The sequence below is a fragment of the Ursus maritimus genome, unplaced genomic scaffold, assembly GCF_017311325.1.
Source record: "Ursus maritimus isolate PB19 unplaced genomic scaffold, ASM1731132v1 scaffold_23, whole genome shotgun sequence".
In the NCBI taxonomy this organism is placed as follows: domain Eukaryota; kingdom Metazoa; phylum Chordata; class Mammalia; order Carnivora; family Ursidae; genus Ursus; species Ursus maritimus.
In genome coordinates this window covers 33,226,457-33,246,774 of record NW_024424786.1, presented here as the reverse complement: position 1 = coordinate 33,246,774, position 20,318 = coordinate 33,226,457, and the positions used below count along the sequence as shown (strand labels likewise).

The following is a 20,318-nucleotide window of genomic DNA, read 5'->3' as shown; positions in this document are numbered from 1 at the left end:
TCATTGACATAACCAATTTTTACCAAACAATTTCTTCATCGCCTCTTTTACATCTTTGTTCCTCAAACTGTAGATGATGGGATTCAGCATGGGAATCACAATCGTGTAAAATATCGACACTATCATGTCATGGTCCAGAGCGTGGCTGGAACTGGGTCTCACATACATGAAGAGGATGGTTCCATGATAAACTGACACTCCAGTTAGGTGAGAGCCACACGTAGAGAAGACTTTCCGCCTCCCCTCAGCAGAACGCATCCTCAGAATGGCCAACAGAATGAAAGCATAGGAGATGAGAACGATCAGGATAGTGACGATCTCAATAGCGCCCACGAAGTAGAAGAGCAGCAGCTGGTTTGTGTGGGTGTCAGAGCAAGAAATGGCAAGGAGCGGAGGGATGTCACAGAAGACATGTCTAATTTCATTGGACGCACAGAAGGACAGGCTGAACGTGGCCACCGTGTGTACAGAAGCATGCAAAATGCCACCGACATAGGAAGCCACGATGAGTGGCACATAGACGCTGGGCGACATGCTCACGGAATACAGGAGAGGGTTGTAGATCGCTACGTAGCGATCATAAGCCATGGCAGCCAAGAGAAAGCATTCTGTGGTCCCAAAAGTGACAAAGAGAAACATCTGGGCTGCACATCCAAGGTAGGAAATGGCTTTATTCTCTGCTAGGAAATTGGCTAACATTTTTGGGGTGACAACTGAGGAAAGCAGGCATCCAGGACTGATAACACGCTCAGAAAATAGTACATGGGATTGTGGAGCCAGGAATCCCCAATGACCAATATAACCAGCCCCAAATTTCCTACCAGAGTGAAAAGATAGATGGCTAGAAATAGTACAAATAGGAAAACTTGCAGGTCAGTATCATCTGTGAAGCCCGTCAGCATAAATGTGGTGACCTCAGTCACGTTTTCCATCTGAATCCTGTATAAACCTAAATCTGATGGAGAACTGGCATTTCACCTTTTATCTAGATGTTTTAAAGGTAGTTGTTGTTGTTGTTGTTGTTCATAGAATACACCCTATGTATCCTTGGGTTTGTTTCTTAGAAAGGTACATTGAAATCCTTGGCAGTGAGGGAATAGGCAGTGATGGGCTTGGAAGTTGGGTTCAAGTGAATGCATTATCCTGTATAAATAAATTAAATAAATTATGTTATTAAGTTGTTGGCTAAATTTGCCATGTTAAAAATTATGCCAACAAGTGAGTTGATTTCCAGTTAGTTTCTGTTAAAATTCTCTCACCTGGTTTCATATTGCAAGATCTTAAAATCCTCAAAGATACATGAAGATAGGATTTTAAAAATCTGAAGGTAGTATAATAAAAATTACATACGTGAGTACTAGCCCTAGATTTTGTACAATGAGTGTGAGATTCCTTTTTTCTGTGTGTGTGCCCAGTTGTCAAAATGGGAGCAACAGTATGTATATCACAAAATTGTGATGCATTTAAATGAGAAAAACAATGTGAAATTATTTAATTTAAAAATATTCTCAGATGAGTATAGCGTGGGATGTTAGACTTAATTTCGTCTTGTCATATAGGGTGGCCCTTTCTGACCATCCCGATATTCTATGGTATCAGGCACCTTAAAAATTGTGCTTTGGGCATGTCAGTAAAGTGACAGTAGGTTTACTTGCGTCCCCCTCATGATTTTGTCCATAATAATTTTCCTACAATTTTTAATTTATCTGATTTTATCTGTAGTGCAAGAAGGTGGCTTGTGGATGAAGGCATCCTTTAATCCAAATCATGTCCCAATAGAGCAATTATCTACTTCACTCTAGGGAACTGCAGGGATGAAACACAAAAAAATATAGAGTTTACTTCTTCCAAAATGCTTTTCAAACAGGCTTTCACCAACTAATATTTAAGGAAATTAAAACTGATTGTGTTTATTTCTAGCTAATTTCTGTGTAAGAAATAGGACCTCGATAGACAAAATTACAGACCATCAGTGTTAACAAAATAGACCAATCTGGAAGACTAAAATTGTCAATTCTTCAACTGTAATGCAGTTAGAAAACATAAAGTAGGGTACATCCATGAGAACAATGTTATCATTGCTAAACTTGAGAAGGGAAGCTATGATAGCAGCAACCACGTAATATTAACCACATAATACTAAGGGTCAGAAATTTTGCGTACATGATCTTATGTAATCTGCATAGCAACCTGCAAACTAAATAATTTAGGATCCTTTCATAGATGAGAAAATTGAGAAACAGCCCAACCTATAACCTGCCCAAGGGCATACAGTTAGTTAGTAGCAAAGCCAGGATCCAAGACCAGGTTTCTCTGTCCCATACTTTAACTGTGTCCACTTGACCATGTCACAAATTCATTGTGATATGCCCTAATTCTGGAAATGTTATCTCCTAGAAACAATACAAAATAACATCCTCATGTGTTTGAGTTCTTTTATAAAGCCATCAAGTTTAAGCAGACCATAATTTAAAAAAAGAAAACAAAACTGAAGTGGCTTCTTGATCAAGTAGCTGACTAGTAAAACAAATTTAAAGTCAATGCATTACCTTCCATTTGAAAAAAACAAAAACAAAACAAAACAAAACAAACAAACAAACAAACAAACAAAAAACCATTATGATCCCAAAATGGTTTGTACCCAGTGGTTGGTTGATCGTTAATTTTCTCTCTGTTTAATAATTTTCCTAAATTTGTAATATAATCCCTTATTTCTACTACCTTTATTCCAACTATTATCTTTCATCAAGAAAATGGAATCAAATGTCTAACTTACAAACCTATTGACCTAAATGTGTCTGTAGCCTTTCTTATCCCTGTTATGTTCCCTGGAATTCCCTAATTCAATTTTAACTCAACTCTAAGTTAACTAGAAATGTTTGTTTCAAATTTAAATATTAAAACATAGAAACTAGTTGAAGATTCAAAGTTATGACTTCTGAAATATTGTGTAAGTCATAAGAAAGCCTTTCCTCTTACCTGTGGAAATGAACTGCTCACTCAGTTAAGGTACCCTATGAATGCTAAGCATTTGGACTTTATACCAGGTTCTCGAGCTCTTCTTGAAGTCCACAGGGATGCCCCAAGGAGAAAATACACTAATTATCTTCTGGAACAGAAAAGTCAGATAATTTCATGTTTGTTTGTGTTTGTTTTTTGTTTTTTTTTCCCATAGTAAGTGAATGGTTCTGGAACAATGAAATACAAGATAAAATGATTACATGAATGCCCTTTGGCCTCTGGTATAAAATAATTCTTAGTGCAGAAAGGATAAGCATAGGGCTAGAATCCTAATGCTACAGGATATAATCCTGGCTCTGACAGTAAGTAGCTATGTGCCATGGGGTCTATGACTGAAATTCTCCAAAATCCACTTCTTTCTTCCTGAGAAAATAATCTATTTCCTTGTCTTTTAATAAAGATTACCATATTTATTTAACTTTTAAAGTGCTATCCTTTTTTTTTTTTTAAAGGTTTTATTTAATTATTTGACAGAGAGAGAGAGACAGCCAGCGAGAGAGGGAACACAAGCAGGGGGAGCGGGAGAGGAAGAAGCAGGCTCCCAGCGGAGGAGCCTGATGTGGGGCTCGATCCCAGAATGCCGGGACCATGCCCTGAGCTGAAGGCAGACGCTTAATGACTGAGCCACCCAGGTGCCCCTAAAGTGCTATCCTTCTAAGTGCCGTGAGAAATATATTTAAGCTCACTGAGAGTTTACCAAGGAGAAAGGCTATGAATAAACAGGAAGTATTGAAAGCAGAGATGGGGCAGTATACAGATAACTTTAACATTCTATGTAATAAAACAGGATATTAGAGATCTGGCAGAGATAAAGGTCAAACTTTCTGTGTTGATCAGGGTCTTGTCTTGTCTTGGAAAACTTATATACTCACCTATAAACCAGCTCCTGGTAATGTACTTAAATTCTTCAAAAATTTGTTGAAAATACATTGATGTGTAAGCTCAACACCTAGGGAACCTAAATTAATAGATAGGGAATGTTGGTCATGGAATTTGAATTTAAGAAGGAAGGAAGGAAGGAAGGAAGGAAGGAAGGAAGGAAGGAAGGAAGGAAGAAAGAAAGAAAGAAAGAAAGAAAGAAAGAAAGAAAGAAAGAAAGAAAGAAAGAAAGAGAAAGAAAGAGGGAGGGAGGAAGGAAGGAAGGGAGCTGATACTGATAGGGAACTGAATTATAAATAAAAGATCTATTAATTAAAATAATTAATTTGCAATCCCAAATTATCTATATTTTTAATGCAGTCCTAGTTAAAACTAAAAAAGCATTTTTGCAGATATTAACAGGGGAATTCTACAATTCTACGATATAGAATATTTCTATCACCCATAACATGATTGTTGTTACACCGATGTGTATGTCCATTTAAATTCACGTTATCTGGCACATATAAATGGTAGATTTTCTGTATTTATATTAAAAAAACAATAGCCCCAACTTTAAAAAACAAACAAACAAACAAACAAACTCTTACATAGATTAGCCTTAGCTTCATACTGCGGTTATCTTTTCAGGGGAGATATAGACTAAAAGGTATAAGAGGCTCCTTGGGTTCCGGCCATGTTCTACTTCCTTGGCTTGTTTACAGGGGTATGTTCAATTTAAAAATTCATCAAGCTGGGATGCCTGGGTGGTTCAGTCAGTTAGGTGCCCGACTTTTGGTTTTGGCTCAGGTCATGATCTCAGTGTTGTGAGATGGAGCCCTGCATTGGTTCCGCACTGGGTGTGGAGTCTGCTTAACGTTCTCTCTCTCCCTCTCCCTCCACCCCTCACCTCATCAAGAAATTCATCAATGTGTACACTTAAGACATATGTACTTTTCTCCATGCTCATTTTCTTCAATGGAATTAAAAAGGAAACAAAATATTGTGTCATAACTTTTCTAATAAATGCCATAAACCCTTGTTACTTAAAAACTCTGTATCTCTTATTTTATTTATATACCCACTACTGAGATGGTTATACATTTTTTATGTGTCAATTTTATGTTTGTATGAGTCACATTTCTATTGTTTTTAAAATTATAATTTAGTTCTTTTAGGTCTGTCATTTTCTATCATATTCTTAATTATATTTCTTTACTTGAAATTGATTTTTCTTCATCTCTCTCTCTCTTTACTTTCCTTAATTATACTATTACTGACCACTCAGTCTTACTGAATTTTTTTTTAAAAGATTTTATTTATTTATTTATTTGACAGAGATAGAGACAGCTAGCGAGAGAGGGAACACAAGCAGGGGGAGTGGGAGAGGAAGAAGCAGGCTCATAGCGGAGGAGCCCGATGTGGGGCTCGATCCCACAACACCGGGATCACGGTGCTGAGCCAAAGGCAGATGCTCAACCGCTGTGCCACCCAGGCGCCCCTGAATTTTTGTTTTATTTCCACTTCCTGGTTTATTATTCTGAGTTCTTTGTGTCATATTTGCATATCCTTATGATGTCTTGTTGTCTCATTCCTGACACACTTGATTTTCTTGAGTTCTTAGTCATTTAAAAAAAAATTTTTTTTGGTTTTATATTACTTTAAGATGGATTTGATATGGTTCATTTGATCCTTTTATGGTCTTATTCGATGCTCTGATTTTGAACATTACTTGGTTATTTTTCTCCTTTTTCAATTTAAATATAATTATATGGAGTTCAGTAGTAACCCTTTTTTCCTTCGTTGTGTCAGTATGATGGGCATTTTGACTATCAGAAGGAGGCACATGTGAAGTTGGAGATACATGGGTAGGTTTTCCAGTTTTGTGTTCAAAAAAATCACTCTCGTGTTTTTATGATGGTCTTAAAATATTCTTGTACAGCTCCTTTAAGTCCCAGAGCTAAGCTTTCAGGAGTACTTTCTGCCTGCTGTTCCTTGGGTCTAAGCAGATGTTGCCTTCTCCAGAATACTCTATACTTTAGACTTGCACACGCCTCTAGCAATCCTTTTTGGGTCCTCCATCTTTCAGAAGACCCTCCATTGTTGAAACTTCCCTTCCTAGTGTATTTGCCCTACCCAACTGACATGCTTCTCAGCATTTTCTTCTCCTTGAAGCCTTGTCCTTTTCAAAGGGAGTATGTGCTGCATATTTCTGAGATCCTTTTCAGTCTCTCATGGATCCTTCATGACACTGATTAAGCCCGGGTAAGAGCAGGGACTATCCAAAAAAATTCAAGAAAAATAAAAATTCTACTGGGTGTCCCGGTAGACATAGGTCTACAAGTGTTAAATGTCTGGATTTTGGTCCTATCTCTCTCTCTCTCTCTCTCTGTGTGTGTGTGTGTGTGTGTGTGTGTGTGAATTGTGTATGTATATATCTGTTTTCAACCAATCAATAGATATGTTTATTTAATCTGAGTAAATGCTAAATTAGCATTTACGTTTTACAAAATTACATGATTTATCAAGTCCCACAGAGCTTTAAGCTTTTAATATCTCCTCCACATTTCTATAGAATTTTGGGGGCTTTTCCTACTACCTTCAATAATAATCCAACAGACTCAAAATGTATACTTTTAAATGTATACATTAAAACCACACACTTTATAATTTGAACAGAGTAAAAGTGTAATACATTTGATTAATTCTAATAAAATTGCTTCTATTGCCAAAATGAGGAAATTGCTTCTTAGGGAAGTTAGTTCTAACCAAGTGTCAGAGCTATTATATAAGTGTATTTCTCAAATCTAAAGATTTCTTATCTATTGTCAATATATACCTATTTTTTCTTAAGGCATTATTTTAAACCAGAAATCAAATAAGTATTTATTTTATAAAACATTAACATGTAGTAGATTATTCCAGACCTCTTACTTTTTCATTATTGAGTAAGTTCTTGGGCTGTTATTTTGAACCAAAGATAATTGGGGCATATTCCTGTTGGGGCACCTCCCGTGGGGTTTATAAACAGCTGAGTAAGTGGATATAACCAATCTAAATGAACCATATTCATAATGAACGTAAACCTACCTTTGCTGTTCTGTAGGGAAGAGAAATTTTCAGATAATTTGCAGAATATATAGGATGTGAAACCTCAAACAACAAAGTCAAATATGCTATGACATCCCCAATACTAAAGCCTTGTTGCCTGTCGCATAGGTGAATAGAAAGCATTTATCACCAACCAGATTCATGCAAAGTCTGGCTACAAATTGGAAAATAGCGCTTCCTGGCATAAAACAAAGGTAATAGAAAATAATGAATTTCTGTTTGTAAAAGTAATAAGAAGGCTCCCAGTAGATGGATGTGTTCATTTTCCTCATGTGAGAAGACAGACCAGTTCGAGTAAAACAAGATAAAATTTATCAATAGGAGCCCAGAAGACACTTGACTCATTCAACTCTCTGGGGGCTTATAGTTTGATACAATAAGGAAAATAACAATTCTTTTATTTTGTGAGCCAGTTATTGTAGAAGCCACTTCACAATGTTCTTTATCTTGTTATGTTTCTCTAGTCCTAATGACTTAAAAAATATTCAAATACATAAAAAGCCATGTTAAGTTTTACGTCCGTGGAGGTGTTGGGGAGGAAAGTCAGTTGCGAATGAAGCAGTGGCATAATAAGAAACAATGGAAAAGGTGAAAAGTGCCTGCTGTCTGAGGGAGACCTGGGAATGAATCCTGCCCTAATTCTATAGGTGAGTAGATTGTAGCAAATAATTTTACACAATTTCTGAAAGGTTTAGAATTCTGGTGTGAATTCCAATGTTGTGTTCACTGTTAGACTATTTTGTGTTCGTATGTTATAAGAAAAACATATTTAGCTGTTCAGTTTGTGGTTTAATGTGATTTAAAAGGATAATAGCTAATAGAATTCAGTGGTAAATTAACCATTTGACCTCACAACTTTAGAAATGACATAAGTTGAGCCAGTGAGTAAACACTCAAATATTCCATTTAATTCTGCAGTGATTGGCGTGAACCTTTGACCCACCATCCTCCCACCGTCTTCTGATCAGCTGCTGGGAAATTATGCTTTGCCATGAAATAAATATGAGGACAGAGTTCACTATCCCTGAGTTGCACAACTGCTCACTTTTATCATATTAATATGAGTTACAATTTTATTAATATCTTCAAGCTTGTTCCATGAGGTATCGGCATGAAGAATGTCACTGAAGTCACCATTTTTGTACTGAAGGGCTTCACAGATAAGCCCGAGCTGCAGACAATCTTGTTTTTCCTGTTTCTAGCAATCTACCTCTTTACTATGATGGGAAATTTGGTTTTAGTTGTTTTGGTCATTGGGGATTCCCGGCTCCACAATCCCATGTACTATTTTCTGAGCGTGTTATCATCTGTGGACGCCTGCTTTTCCTCAGTAATTACCCCAAATATGCTAGTAGATTTTATATCAAAGAATAAAGTCATTTCATTCCTTGGATGTGCAGCCCAGATGTTTCTCGCTGTCACTTTTGGGACCACAGAATGCTTTCTCCTGGCTGCCATGGCTTATGATCGCTACGTAGCAATCTACAACCCTCTCCTGTATTCCTTTAGAATGTCGCCCAGAGTCTACGTGCCACTCATCGTCTCCTGCTACGTTGCTGGCATTCTTCATGGTACTTTACACACAGTGGCCACGTTCAGCCTCTCCTTCTGTGCGTCCAATGAAATTAGACATGTCTTCTGTGACATCCCTCCGCTCCTTGCCATTTCTTGCTCTGACACCCACACAAACCAGCTGCTAGTCTTCTACTTCGTGGGCGCTATTGAGATCGTCACTATCCTGATCGTTCTCATCTCCTATGCTTTCATTCTGTTGGCCATTCTGAGGATGCGTTCTGCTGAGGGGAGGCAGAAAGTCTTCTCTACGTGTGGCTCTCACCTAACTGGAGTGTCAGTTTATCATGGAACCATCCTCTTCATGTATGTGAGACCCAGTTCCAGCTACGCTCTGGACCATGACATGATAGTGTCGATATTTTACACGATTGTGATTCCCATGCTGAATCCCATCATCTACAGTTTAAGGAACAAAGATGTAAAAGAGGTGATGAAAAGAGTATTTCAAAAAATTGGTTTATTAATTAATTATATTTTTCAGACTAAACATTAAATCGAAACAAATTAAGAATGCGGTACATTGTCTCCAGCTGAAGAAATTATGATAAAAATATTTTGTTTCAGTTTATTAGTGTCTTTCTAGTCATCGTAAATTTTTTAAAAACAGAGATTGTAAACGAAGGCTCTATATGCTCTGAAGGAGCATGTAGGACATGGTGCTGTTTCTCCCGTAGCCAGGATTCACAGGTCCAGGATTCAAAAGGTTGCAAAGGAAGTGGCACCACTCACTATTATGCCTAGTGATCTACACACAAAATTTTGCTCCCTGTACCTATAACCTTACAGTTTCAGGAACAAAGATTAAAAGAGACAATGAAAAATGATTTAAAGAGAAATTATTTCATAAATAAAGGACATTTTTAGCATTGAGTAAAACCAAAAAGTACGTTGGTTGTTTGTCCCTGCTTTTAAGCACATTGGTACATGGAATGAAAGAATACACTGATTTTTTTCACTTTGCCAACTGCATCATTTGGCTTCCAGAGTATAATTTATGGGGTATGGAAAATCATCTTTAAGTCATTGGCAGAAATAAGAGAGAAAGGAATATATTTAAAATGGTTCCCACTATATTTGATAATTTATTCCTTTTACTGAAACACATAGAGTTGTCAGATTTTGAATATGAATGATAAATAAGATGAAGGCAAAGTAAAAAGTAAAAAAGAGGGAAGAAGGGAGAGAGAGAGGAAGGAAGAAAGGAAAAAAAAAAGAAAGGAAGGAAGGAAGAAATGAGATCAGTTTTATCAGTTATATCTATGCTGATTCTGAGATTTTGTTACATTTTCAAGAGGTGAAACTACAATCCCAATAAATATTGCACTGATACGTGGGGCATTAAGTAGAAATTACAGCACTGGTTGGGATTTAAAATGGTGTATGAATAGGTGAAGGGATTAAGAGTATATTTGTCTTGACAAGCACTGAGTAATATACAAAATTGCTGAATCCCTGTATTTTACACCTGAAATTAATGTAATACTGCATGTTAACTGCACTGTAATTAAAAATTTAAATAAATAAATGTATAAATTTTCCACTTTCACTCAGGATGTGGAAAGCTGCAAATAATGTTTTAAAACATCCAGATAATCTACAAATTATAACGTTTCATGACTCTGTCAAAGAGCGGAGTTTGAAAACATCCAAATAATCTGAATTACCAGGGGAGAAAAGCCCCTCCAGGAGGAGACGAGACACAGGAACTGTTTCACCTTCAGAAAGGGTGGGAGAATGATGTGGCCACCATGCAAGAATATAGGAAGAAATTAGCTAAATAGACATACATGTATATAGATATCTATATACAGAGAGATCATATATATAAATTATATATATATATACACACACAGAGAGAGATGTTAATAATATGTTAATAATACATATATATACAGAGAGAGAGAGAGAGAGAAATATGTTAAAGCCAGGTTTGGGCTATTGGGAAAAGAAGAGAAGCCTAGAAAGAGAGAATTTACCTTCACTATAAGTCTCTGCTGTACGCAGCCATGAATAGTAAGAATAGCTCATAAGAATAGTAATAAAAGGAACTTTTCCAAAACAGGTGTTTCTAGGTGTCTTGAAAAGATTTAATTACTAGGCTAAAAGGTCTAGTGGACAGGTGCTTGGGTGGTTCAGTTGGTTAAGCATCTGATTCTTGATTTAGGCTAGGTCACGATCTCGGGGTTGTGAGATTCAGCCCCATGTCCAGCTCCATGCTCAGCCCAGGGTCTCCTTGAGATCCTCTCCCTTTCCTTCTGCCCCTCCCCATGCTCATTCTCTCTCTCTTTCTAAAGTAAACAAACACATCTTAAAAAAGTAAGATCTAGTGGAGACAGTAAACAATATATATGTGAGTATATATTTCATCAGATAGATGGAAACCCTAAAGAAGTGTCCAATGCTAGGCATTCAACACATACCCACACACTCTCAGTATTAGAGACAAACAATTCTTTCAACAGGATCATTAGTAAATCAAAAAAGATGAAAAAAATCAGAAAACTTGAAGATAGATAAACAATAGAAATTAAGCAAACAGAATGAAATCTATAGAAAAAAATAAGAATAAAAGTATCTAACAATTGTGACATAATATCAAACAGTCTAATATACATAACAAAAATAGAGAAGGAGTGAATCATAAGAAATATTTGAAAATATAACAGCCAAGGGACTTTTCTAAAATTAAGGAAATATCAAACCATGAGTCTGAAAGGTCAGTAGACCCTAGGAAGGAAAAATACAAAAAGCAAACCAAACAACAAACAAAACACACCTAGACTCATTAGTATCGCTGATTAATAATAAAGATAAATAGAAAATTATGAAAGCATTCAGAGGAAAATGCATGTCACATACAGAAGAAAAATATAAGGATTACAGTGGATGCCATCAGAAATGATTCACACCAGATATAATGAAGAAACACATTTAAAATAGTGAAAGGTAGTCACTGCCAATCCAGAATTTAATATCCATAGAAATGTTTGAAATATCTTAGAAATATAAAAACAAAATAGACTTTTCAGGAAATAAATATACACATACTGAAATAATTTATATCCAGCAAACTTGTGTTCCAACAATTATTCAGCCAAAAGAAGTATAACAGAAGAAAATATGTGTCTACACAAAGAAATTAATAAAACCAAAAATATTAGAATGAAGATAAATATAACAAATATTGGATATTTAATTGTAATTTCTTTAAAGAGTAAATGACTGAAGTAAAGCTATGCTGATGCATTTTGGTTTAAATTATCCATGAAAGTAGAATTTATGACAAAAATAGAAAGAAAAATGAAGAATTTGGTCTTTACTGCTCTAAGTTTCTGATATTAAAAGTTATGTCATATGTTATTCTAGGTCAACTGTGGTATATTAAATAACGCGTATTATAATTCCCATGGTCACCATTGAAAAGAGAGACGATACATATTATCAATAATCAGGAATGAAAAAAGGATGTCACTTGGTCCCCACAAATATTAAAAGGATAATAACAGGGTGCCTGGGTGGCTCAGTCAATTAAGCGGCTGCCTTCGACTCAGGTTCTGATCCCAGGTTCCTGGGATCTAGCCCCGCATATGGCTCGCTGCTCATGGAGGAGTCTGCTTCTCCCTCTCCCTCTCTCCCCTGCTCATGCTCTCTCTCTCTCTCAAATGAATAAATAAATAAAATATTTTTTAAAAAAGGATAATAATAGAATATTACAAACAACACTTTGTTAATAATTTTGAAAATTAAATGAAATATACAATTGCTTAAAGATGCTCCCATCAGAGGAAATGGGTGACCTGAATAGTCCTATATCTATTAAATAAATTGAATTACTCCTTAAAAGTCTGTATGAACAAAAATCAGGGAATTATTTTCCCAATGTGACAATTTCCCCTTTCTCTCAGACTGCAATGTGCAGAGTGCTTTTCAATGATGCTGAAAAGGACCAGATCTGGAACAGCAATGCCACAGCATAGAAGCAGCCTAGGAGCCATCCACAAACCTAGCCAGCTAAACTCTGCTACGTTCTAATCGAGGGTACTTGTTTCTTCTTTGCTGAGACACTGTTTCCGAATCCCTTTGCTATACCACCATATCCTGTGCCTTGACGATTACAGGTTTTCTCTCCAGAACAATTCTATCGTCAGATAAATTGTTCCTTTTTTTTTTCCAGAATCATCTTTCTGTAAGTAGGATTGTGCCTGTATGCTTGAGAAAATTTAGTTAGCATTGTCAAAATCGTGCTTTCTTCCACCAGCAACTCTAGAGTCCAGAAACATCTACCTCTTAGCAGCCGCTGGTGTTTTACTTAATGCTTTCTTTACTATGATGGTGAATTCTCTGTTTTCACATCTGATAATAGCTGTATTCTCAGCCCAGACTGATGTTGAAGAATGTGAGTTCTAGAGCTGAATGGTCTCAGTTCTAATGTGGGCTTGTTCTTTAACGTGGAGTGACCATGAACCAGTTACTCAATCTCTTTGTGCCCCAGGCTTATTATCTGCAAAATTCTTTCTTCAGATACATTTATTAAGGCAGTTTTCTAGATGATGGGGTACAACATTGAAGTAAGTAAAAATCCTGGCTCATGATATAGGGGCAATAGGGGAGGAATGCAAGAAACAAAAGGCACAAGATAAATATGTAAAATGTTAGTTGGGGGAGCCTGGGTGGCTCCGTTGGTTAAGCGTCTGACTCTTGATCTCAGCTCAGGTCTTGATCTCAGGGTCATGAGTCATGAGTTCAAGTCCCATATTGGGCTCCACACTGGGCATGGCACCTACTTAAAAAAAAATGCACACTATGTGTGTGTGTGTGTGTGTGTGTGTGTGTGTGTAAAATAAGTCAAATATGTATCTTTATTAGTTGGAGAGAAACAGTTATGGGAAACAAATGAAGCATAGAAGAGGGCGAGAAGCAGGTAGAACTTTAAATCAGGTGATAAGGGATATTCTTATTAAGTAAAGAATAAGAAAAAATCATACATTTGTATATGAAAAGGAAGTTGCAGGGTAGAGAGAAGAAAAGGGAAAATTCTAGGTACTACCGAGACTAACGTGCACAGAGAGAGTTAGGAGTCCTTTTTTTTGTTTGTTTGTTTTTAAGATTTAAAAGGTTTATTTATTCATGTTAGAGAGAAAGCAAGCACAAGCAGTGGAGGGGCAGAGGGAAAGGATCAAAGAGAGAGAGAGAGAAGCCGGCTTTCTGCTGAGCACAGACCCTGATGTGGGCCTCCATCTCACAACCTTGAGATCAAGACCTGAGCTGAAATTGAGTTGGATTCTTAAAGGGCTGAGCCATCCAGGTGCCCAGGAGGGCATGTTATTGAGATAAAGTAAGCATGATGGACAGAATGACAAGGAATGAGTTACTAGATGTAAGGGGTGGAGACAGCATCATTTTGGACCAGTGGGTTCCTGTAAAAGTTCTGGTTTCATTCTTAGTGGGAGGAGAGGTCTGGTAGGATTTGTGGAAGCAATATGATCCAACTTACTGTTTTACCACTCTGGCCCTTGCAATGAGATTAGATTCAAGAGAGCTAAATTCAAACAGAGCAACAAGCCGGGGGCCTGCGGCAGTACTTTTGAAAGTGTGGTCCCTCGGGCAAGTGTGGTGGCAGAGAACGTGCTGAGAGATAGACTCTGGCTATAGTCTGTATTCAGAGTCCACATAGGATGCTGTTGGAGTGGATGTCAGGTGTGTGACATAACAAGATAATTGTGGATTACTCTTAAATCTTTGCCTGAAGGACTAGAAAGATTGCTTTCCATTATGTGAGATTAGCATTTGGATATTGCTAGTACCTACCTGAAAGTTATCTTGCGAAGATAAATTATGATAACATATACACGTATATATGCCTCTGGCTTTGTTTGGCACACAGTAAATGCTCAACAAAATATGTTATCACCATATCTATCAATTATTTGGAAGCAGACACAGCTTCTCATATTTTTGTTATGCTCTATTCTACTCTTATTTTCTTTATCATATTTGTATTAAATAGCATTTGGCATGGCAAGAAGAATATGTCTTAAATTATGTCCGGGCATATCTTACATAAAATATGGTATGCACTAATATAACAAGGAATTTCAGAGGGCAAAGACAAACAGTCTAAATCTTTTATATAATGCATAGGTTATATTACATATATGTAATAACATACACACTTTCTAAATTATATTATAAATAAGATGTGGTAGCCCTACTTTAATTACAATTTGATTTAATTTAATTACCATCTATTCAACTTAAGTGCTATCCACAAAATCACAGAATCTCTTGGCCATCTTTGCCAACTCAAACCAACTGGATACATTTCCTAATCACAAAAGTAGACATCAACAGAAACAAGGTGAAAAGATAGTGTATAGAAAAGACCAGAAAAATGAAAAGACCTATAAATATATTAAATGACATAGTACAGCTGCAAGATGAATTATCAGCCAAAAAAGCGTATTATTGAGCAATAAATATTTATCATATACTTATTAGTAATTGCAAACAAAAACAAATAACAGTAGCAATAAAGAAAAGTCTAGACCATACAGATATCAAAGCAAAAATAAGTCATGATAATCTTAAGTGGCACTGATATACGAGAATGGAAATTTTAAAGTAAATTAAATGGAGGAAAATGATGCATATTTAAAATTTTGAATTGTTGACACTTTTGAATTGGTGAAAAATTTTTTAACTTTTAACTTTTAAATGAGAATTTGCACTTTTGCACTTTATTTTAAACCTTTAAAAAGTATTTAGGAAAAATAATCAACTATAATTACATTTCAGAAATAAAAATTCTATAATATTATTGCTTGAAATGAAAACTATGTAGTCACAAGAGTTTAAACAAAAAAAAATCAAATACTTGGAAAATGGAAGAATACATTCTTAACCTCTACATAGCAGAGAAAATTAGACTGGTGATGGGTAGTGAGGAGGGCACGTATTGCATGGTGCACTGGGTGTTATACACAACTAATGAATCATCGAACTTTACATCAGAAACCAGGGATGTACTGTATGGTGACTAACATAATATAATAAAAAAACATTAAAAAATTAAAAAAATAAAACGAATTCGGATTATATAGAGGTAAAAAGGAAAGGTAAAGGAAATCTCAGTAGTATGACTACAGTTTACAGGTTGCTACAAATTCTGAATTCATTGTTATTTCTTGGCTTTACAACTTGTCTCTGTTGAAAGAAAATTAAAACAAATGAGTCAAATATTTAATTCAACATTTATTTTTAGTGACCATAGCAAACCTATAAAAATTAGGAGAAAGGAATAATGTAAAAAACAAAACAAAACAAAAAAAAAAAAACACAGAAAAGCAGCGTTTACTGAAGCTTATTGGCAAGTCACAGAAAGGTAAGGTTTTTAAATAATTATCAGGTAGCCACCAAAGAGATATCACTGCATACAGATTTTTGTATTGATGCATTTGCATTTCAGATCCAAAGCTGTGCAAGATGACAGTCTTGATTTTTTTTCCCAAATACCCATAACACATTCACCTCATATTTCAGTGACAAAGGCATTATCAAGGGTTATACTCGTAAGTGTACATAGAAAGCTGTAGAAAAGTGCATAGAAAATGACAGAAATTTTGCTTATATAAGTAATATATGCACATGCATACCTAACTATAGACCCAGAGGAACACACACAAAACAGTTACTGACTGCTAAGGCATTTCTATGCCCTTCTTGCATGGTTTCCATGGTGAGCTTGTTCTCCAATGTTAACAGACACCATCTTAAAATCAAAATTGTGAAGTGTTGAGTTTTTTCCTTAGTTGTTTTTCAATTAAATTAGCCAAAAGTAACTTATAAAACACGAGTGAATATTCTTTTTTTTAAGATTATTTATTTATGTATTTATTTATTTTGGTGGGGGGAAGAGCCGAGGGAGAGGAAGAGAGAGAATTTCAAGCAGACTCCCCACTGAGTGTGGAGCCCAATGCATGGCTCCATCCCACGACCCTGAGATCATGACCTGAGCTGAAATCAAGACTGTACACTTAACCAACTGAGCCACCCAGGTGCCCCACAAGTGAATATTCTTTAAGAAAAAGCCATCGTGCATTAGAAAATATGACAGGAAGGGCAATGGGTGGCTCAGTCAGTTAAGCATCTGCCTTCAGCTCAGGTCATGATCCCGAGGTCCTGGGATAGAGCCCTGCATTGGGCTCTCTGCTCAGCAGGGAGTCTGCTTCTGCCTCTCTCTCTGCTGCTCCCCCTGCTTGTGTGCTCCTCTCTGTTTCTCTCTCTCTGTCAAACAAATAAAATCTTTAAAAAAATATTGCATGAAAGTAAGCCTTCTAATGATATTGGCCAGCATTTATTAGAACTGCCTTGAATGCTTTACACCCATTATCTGATTTATAATTAATTATAAATTAGTTATATGGCCCTGGAATCATTATTAATCTTGTGCAGTTGAGGAAACTGAGGCTGATCTATTAAGGGTCATACAGCTAAACGGGTAGCAGATTTAGAATCTAAATCCTGGAATGTTTGATTCCAAAGCAAGCTCTAGTAATTACTCTGCTGTATTTTTTCTCCATATAATAAATGAAATAACTTCTGAAACTGCTGTCATTATGCCCAAAATGGAGTTTTTTTCCATAATAAAATTCTCTGAAGTTGGACTATTCACGGGAATTTGTATGATATTGTTTAAAAGAAGACAACTATATTGTCTCATTTTGCATATCAGTTGCGCTTAGAAACACATATTTATTTTTTAAAGATTTATTTATTTATTTATTTAAGAGGTGGGGGAGGAGCAGAGGGAAACGAGAGAGAGAATTGCAAGCAGACCCCCTTCTGAGCATGGAGCCCAACAAGGGACTGGATCCCTTGACACTGAGAACATGACCTGAGCCAAAACCACGAGTCCAAGGCTTAACCCACTAAGCTAGCCAGGTGCCCCCAAACACATATATTTAGATCATAGTTTAAGCTATGCTTCATGGCTTTCTATTATAACTTGGAATTTCTAAAGACATCTTCCAGGAAATATCTGAGATCATATTTGGTCAAGTAAAGAATGGTTCGATGGAAATAAAAACAAATTGAAGGAGCCAATTGGTTTTGCAGACGAAGGAAATACACTGTAAGGAAGAGGAAAAGCGATGAGCTGAAAAGTTCAGCATTGCTTATTTCAATTGCCTGGAGCCCTCTGCCCTCTGCATGACTCTAATGAGAGCATTTTTCACTTCTTTGTTCCTCAGACTATAAATGAGTGGATTCAGCATGGGGATCACAATAGTATAAAAAACAGAAGCCACTTGATCCTTTCCCAAGGAGTAAGACCTACTTGGCTTTAAATAAGTAAAAATCATAGTGCCATAAAAGATGGTGACACCCAGGAGATGAGAGGCACAGGTAGAGAAGGCTTTTCGCTTTCCTGAAGTAGAAGTAATTTTCAGGATAGTTGACAGAATGGACACGTAGGACACAGATATTGTGATAAGAGACACCATTAGGGTGGAACCAGCAACAATAAATATCATGATTTCGATGTCATGTGTGTCAGTGCAAGACAGGGCTAAAACTGGGGGTGTGTCACAGAAAAAGTGATGGATTACATTGGAGTCACAGAAATGCAATCTGCTCATGCAAAGCACATTGACAGAGGAGTCCGCAAAGCCAATCACATAGGACCCAAAGACGAGGGAACAGCAGAATCTTGTGGACATAACCACGGGGTAGTGCAGAGGATTGCAGATAGCAACATAGCGATCATAGGCCATTGAGGAGAGAAGGAAACATTCCGCGGCCCCCAAGAAGACGAAAAAGTACATCTGGGTGAAGCAGCTCCCATATGAAATATGCTTGGTGGAAGTCAGTAGGTTCTCTAAGGTTTTAGGTATGATGACAGTTGAGTAACTGAGGTCAAGAAACGACAGGTGACTAAGGAAAAAATACATGGGGGTGTGCAGCTGGAGATCCAGGCGGATTATCAGGATCATTCCTGCATTGCCCAGCACAGTAACCAGGTATATCAGGAGAAACAGCACGAAGAGGACCAGCTGGATCTCGTCAGAATCTGTCAATCCCAGAAGGATGAAGTCAGGCACCTGTGTGTCATTCTTCCTACCCATAGTGTCAACTGCCATGAACTGGGAAGAAATCAAATTTGACACTTNNCAGGAATGACTTCAAAAAGGTTTGTGTTTGTATGAACCACATGGCATATTTATAACTGTGTTTCTAGAAATCGATGATGAGTGGTTTAAAGACTAGGACTGAAAAAAAAATTAACTTGATTGCCAAATATAAAAATAGGCATAAATTGATATTTGAATACAGTATAATTAAAGGTAACATACTGAATAATTAAAATGAGACTGATACAGTTCTAAATACTTCTTAATGCATTTAGTCCTCCTGAGACCATTATACCATAGGTGCCACTGTTGGCCACGTTTTTTAATACAAGTGAAAGGGCACAGGTTAAGTAACTTATCCAGAGTCAGTGCTACTCAGTGTTGGCACTGTGATTCTACCAAGATAGACGGACTCCAGAAAACATGCACATAATACATATTCCTGTTTATAATAAATTTCAGCAAACCTGAAGAAAAAGTTAGATACATAACACATGTTGATATAAAAACAGTTCTAGTGCATTATTCACTGTCCTTTTTTCTAATATTATTTAATACAAATGACAAATTTTAAATTTAGGAGACTTTAGTAAGATACAATAAAATTACAGGCCACATATTAGTTTTAATTTCCAAAAGATATGAAGTTGTCCTGACCTGATCATTCAAAATTAAATTTCTAAAATATGTTCATTATTTATAGACCCTGATTCCGTTAAGTCTATATTTCTGATTTCATAAATCCTGGCATTATTTGGGGTAAGATCTAAATGACATGTGTATGCAGACTTCTAATTTTGAGAGAATAATACTTACTGTGAACCAAAGTTGGAGGAAAGAAAACCTTCCAATATTATCTGCCTAGTAGCTTGTCAACCTCAGGTTGCTCGCAAATCAAATTTGATAACCATTTGAGTCGAAAATTTCTGTGATATAATATTTGGGTTTTTTTAGATAAATTCTTTTTAAATTTTAGTGTATTCATTTTGTTTTATTCTGAGATAAAAATTAATCAACCTAGAAATTTTGTTCAGGTCCTGATCAAATAGAAAATTTGCCAGGAAATTATTTCTAAGAAGAATACCAGGAAGTTACAGTGAACATAAGCAGAGCGGAGTAAGTCCTGCTTTTAATCCTGGTCATTCCTGGCCACCTCATATACTGGGGACCTAAGATAATTTGATGTATGGTCATCCCTGTGGACCAATTTCCAAGGAAGATTGCTTGGCATGTTTCCAAAGACAAAAGTTCAAGGACTAAATGCAGCTGTGTTGGGTTTGAGAAAATAGTTGCCTTTTCCCTTAGAAGCCACACAATGAAGAGCCTGATGGTTTGATTTTCCTTCGTGATGCTCTAAATTTTTTACTGGGACAATGAAGAAGCTTTTTCTTTTTTCTTGCTCTCAAATTCATCAATTGTTATCTAAGTTTTATCATCGTATTTCCTGTATTATGTTTGTGGGGAAGGAAAAATAATATTTCCCTCTACTTTTCTAGATTCTTGGTTGAGACAACCACCTCCTCCTACAATAAAAAACATACTAACAAAAGAAAAACAAAAGTTTAACAACCTGTATATGTCTTGTATACATGGGAAATTATAAGCAGAAAGAGTTATGGGTCCCCC

The 20,318-nt window shown here is 36.4% G+C and overlaps 3 protein-coding genes across 3 annotated transcripts; 1 reads left to right on the top strand and 2 right to left on the bottom strand.

Annotated features, from left to right (window-relative positions):
* On the bottom strand, positions 1–932 carry LOC103666216 (olfactory receptor 1094-like). The gene is given in 2 exon segments (XM_008694233.2): positions 1–725; positions 728–932. Coding segments are annotated over 2 exon segments (930 nt in total).
* Positions 933–8,065: 7,133 nt separating this feature from the next.
* Positions 8,066–9,033, top strand: LOC103666215 (olfactory receptor 5T2-like). The gene is given in 2 exon segments (XM_008694232.2): positions 8,066–9,008; positions 9,011–9,033. Coding segments are annotated over 2 exon segments (930 nt in total). The 5' UTR covers positions 8,066–8,101.
* Positions 9,034–17,444: 8,411 nt separating this feature from the next.
* Positions 17,445–18,686, bottom strand: LOC103666067 (olfactory receptor 8H1-like). Its single transcript, XM_008694095.2, has one exon. It carries the CDS (start codon positions 18,684–18,686, stop codon positions 17,739–17,741), a length of 948 nt encoding a protein of 315 aa, XP_008692317.1. The 3' UTR covers positions 17,445–17,738.
* Between the last annotated feature and the right edge of the window lie 1,632 nt (positions 18,687–20,318).

Excerpts from the sequence above, each read along its gene's own strand:
- LOC103666067 (XM_008694095.2), bottom strand. The coding sequence starts at position 18,686 with ATGGGTAGGAAGAATGACACACAGGTGCCTGACTTCATCCTTCTGGGA.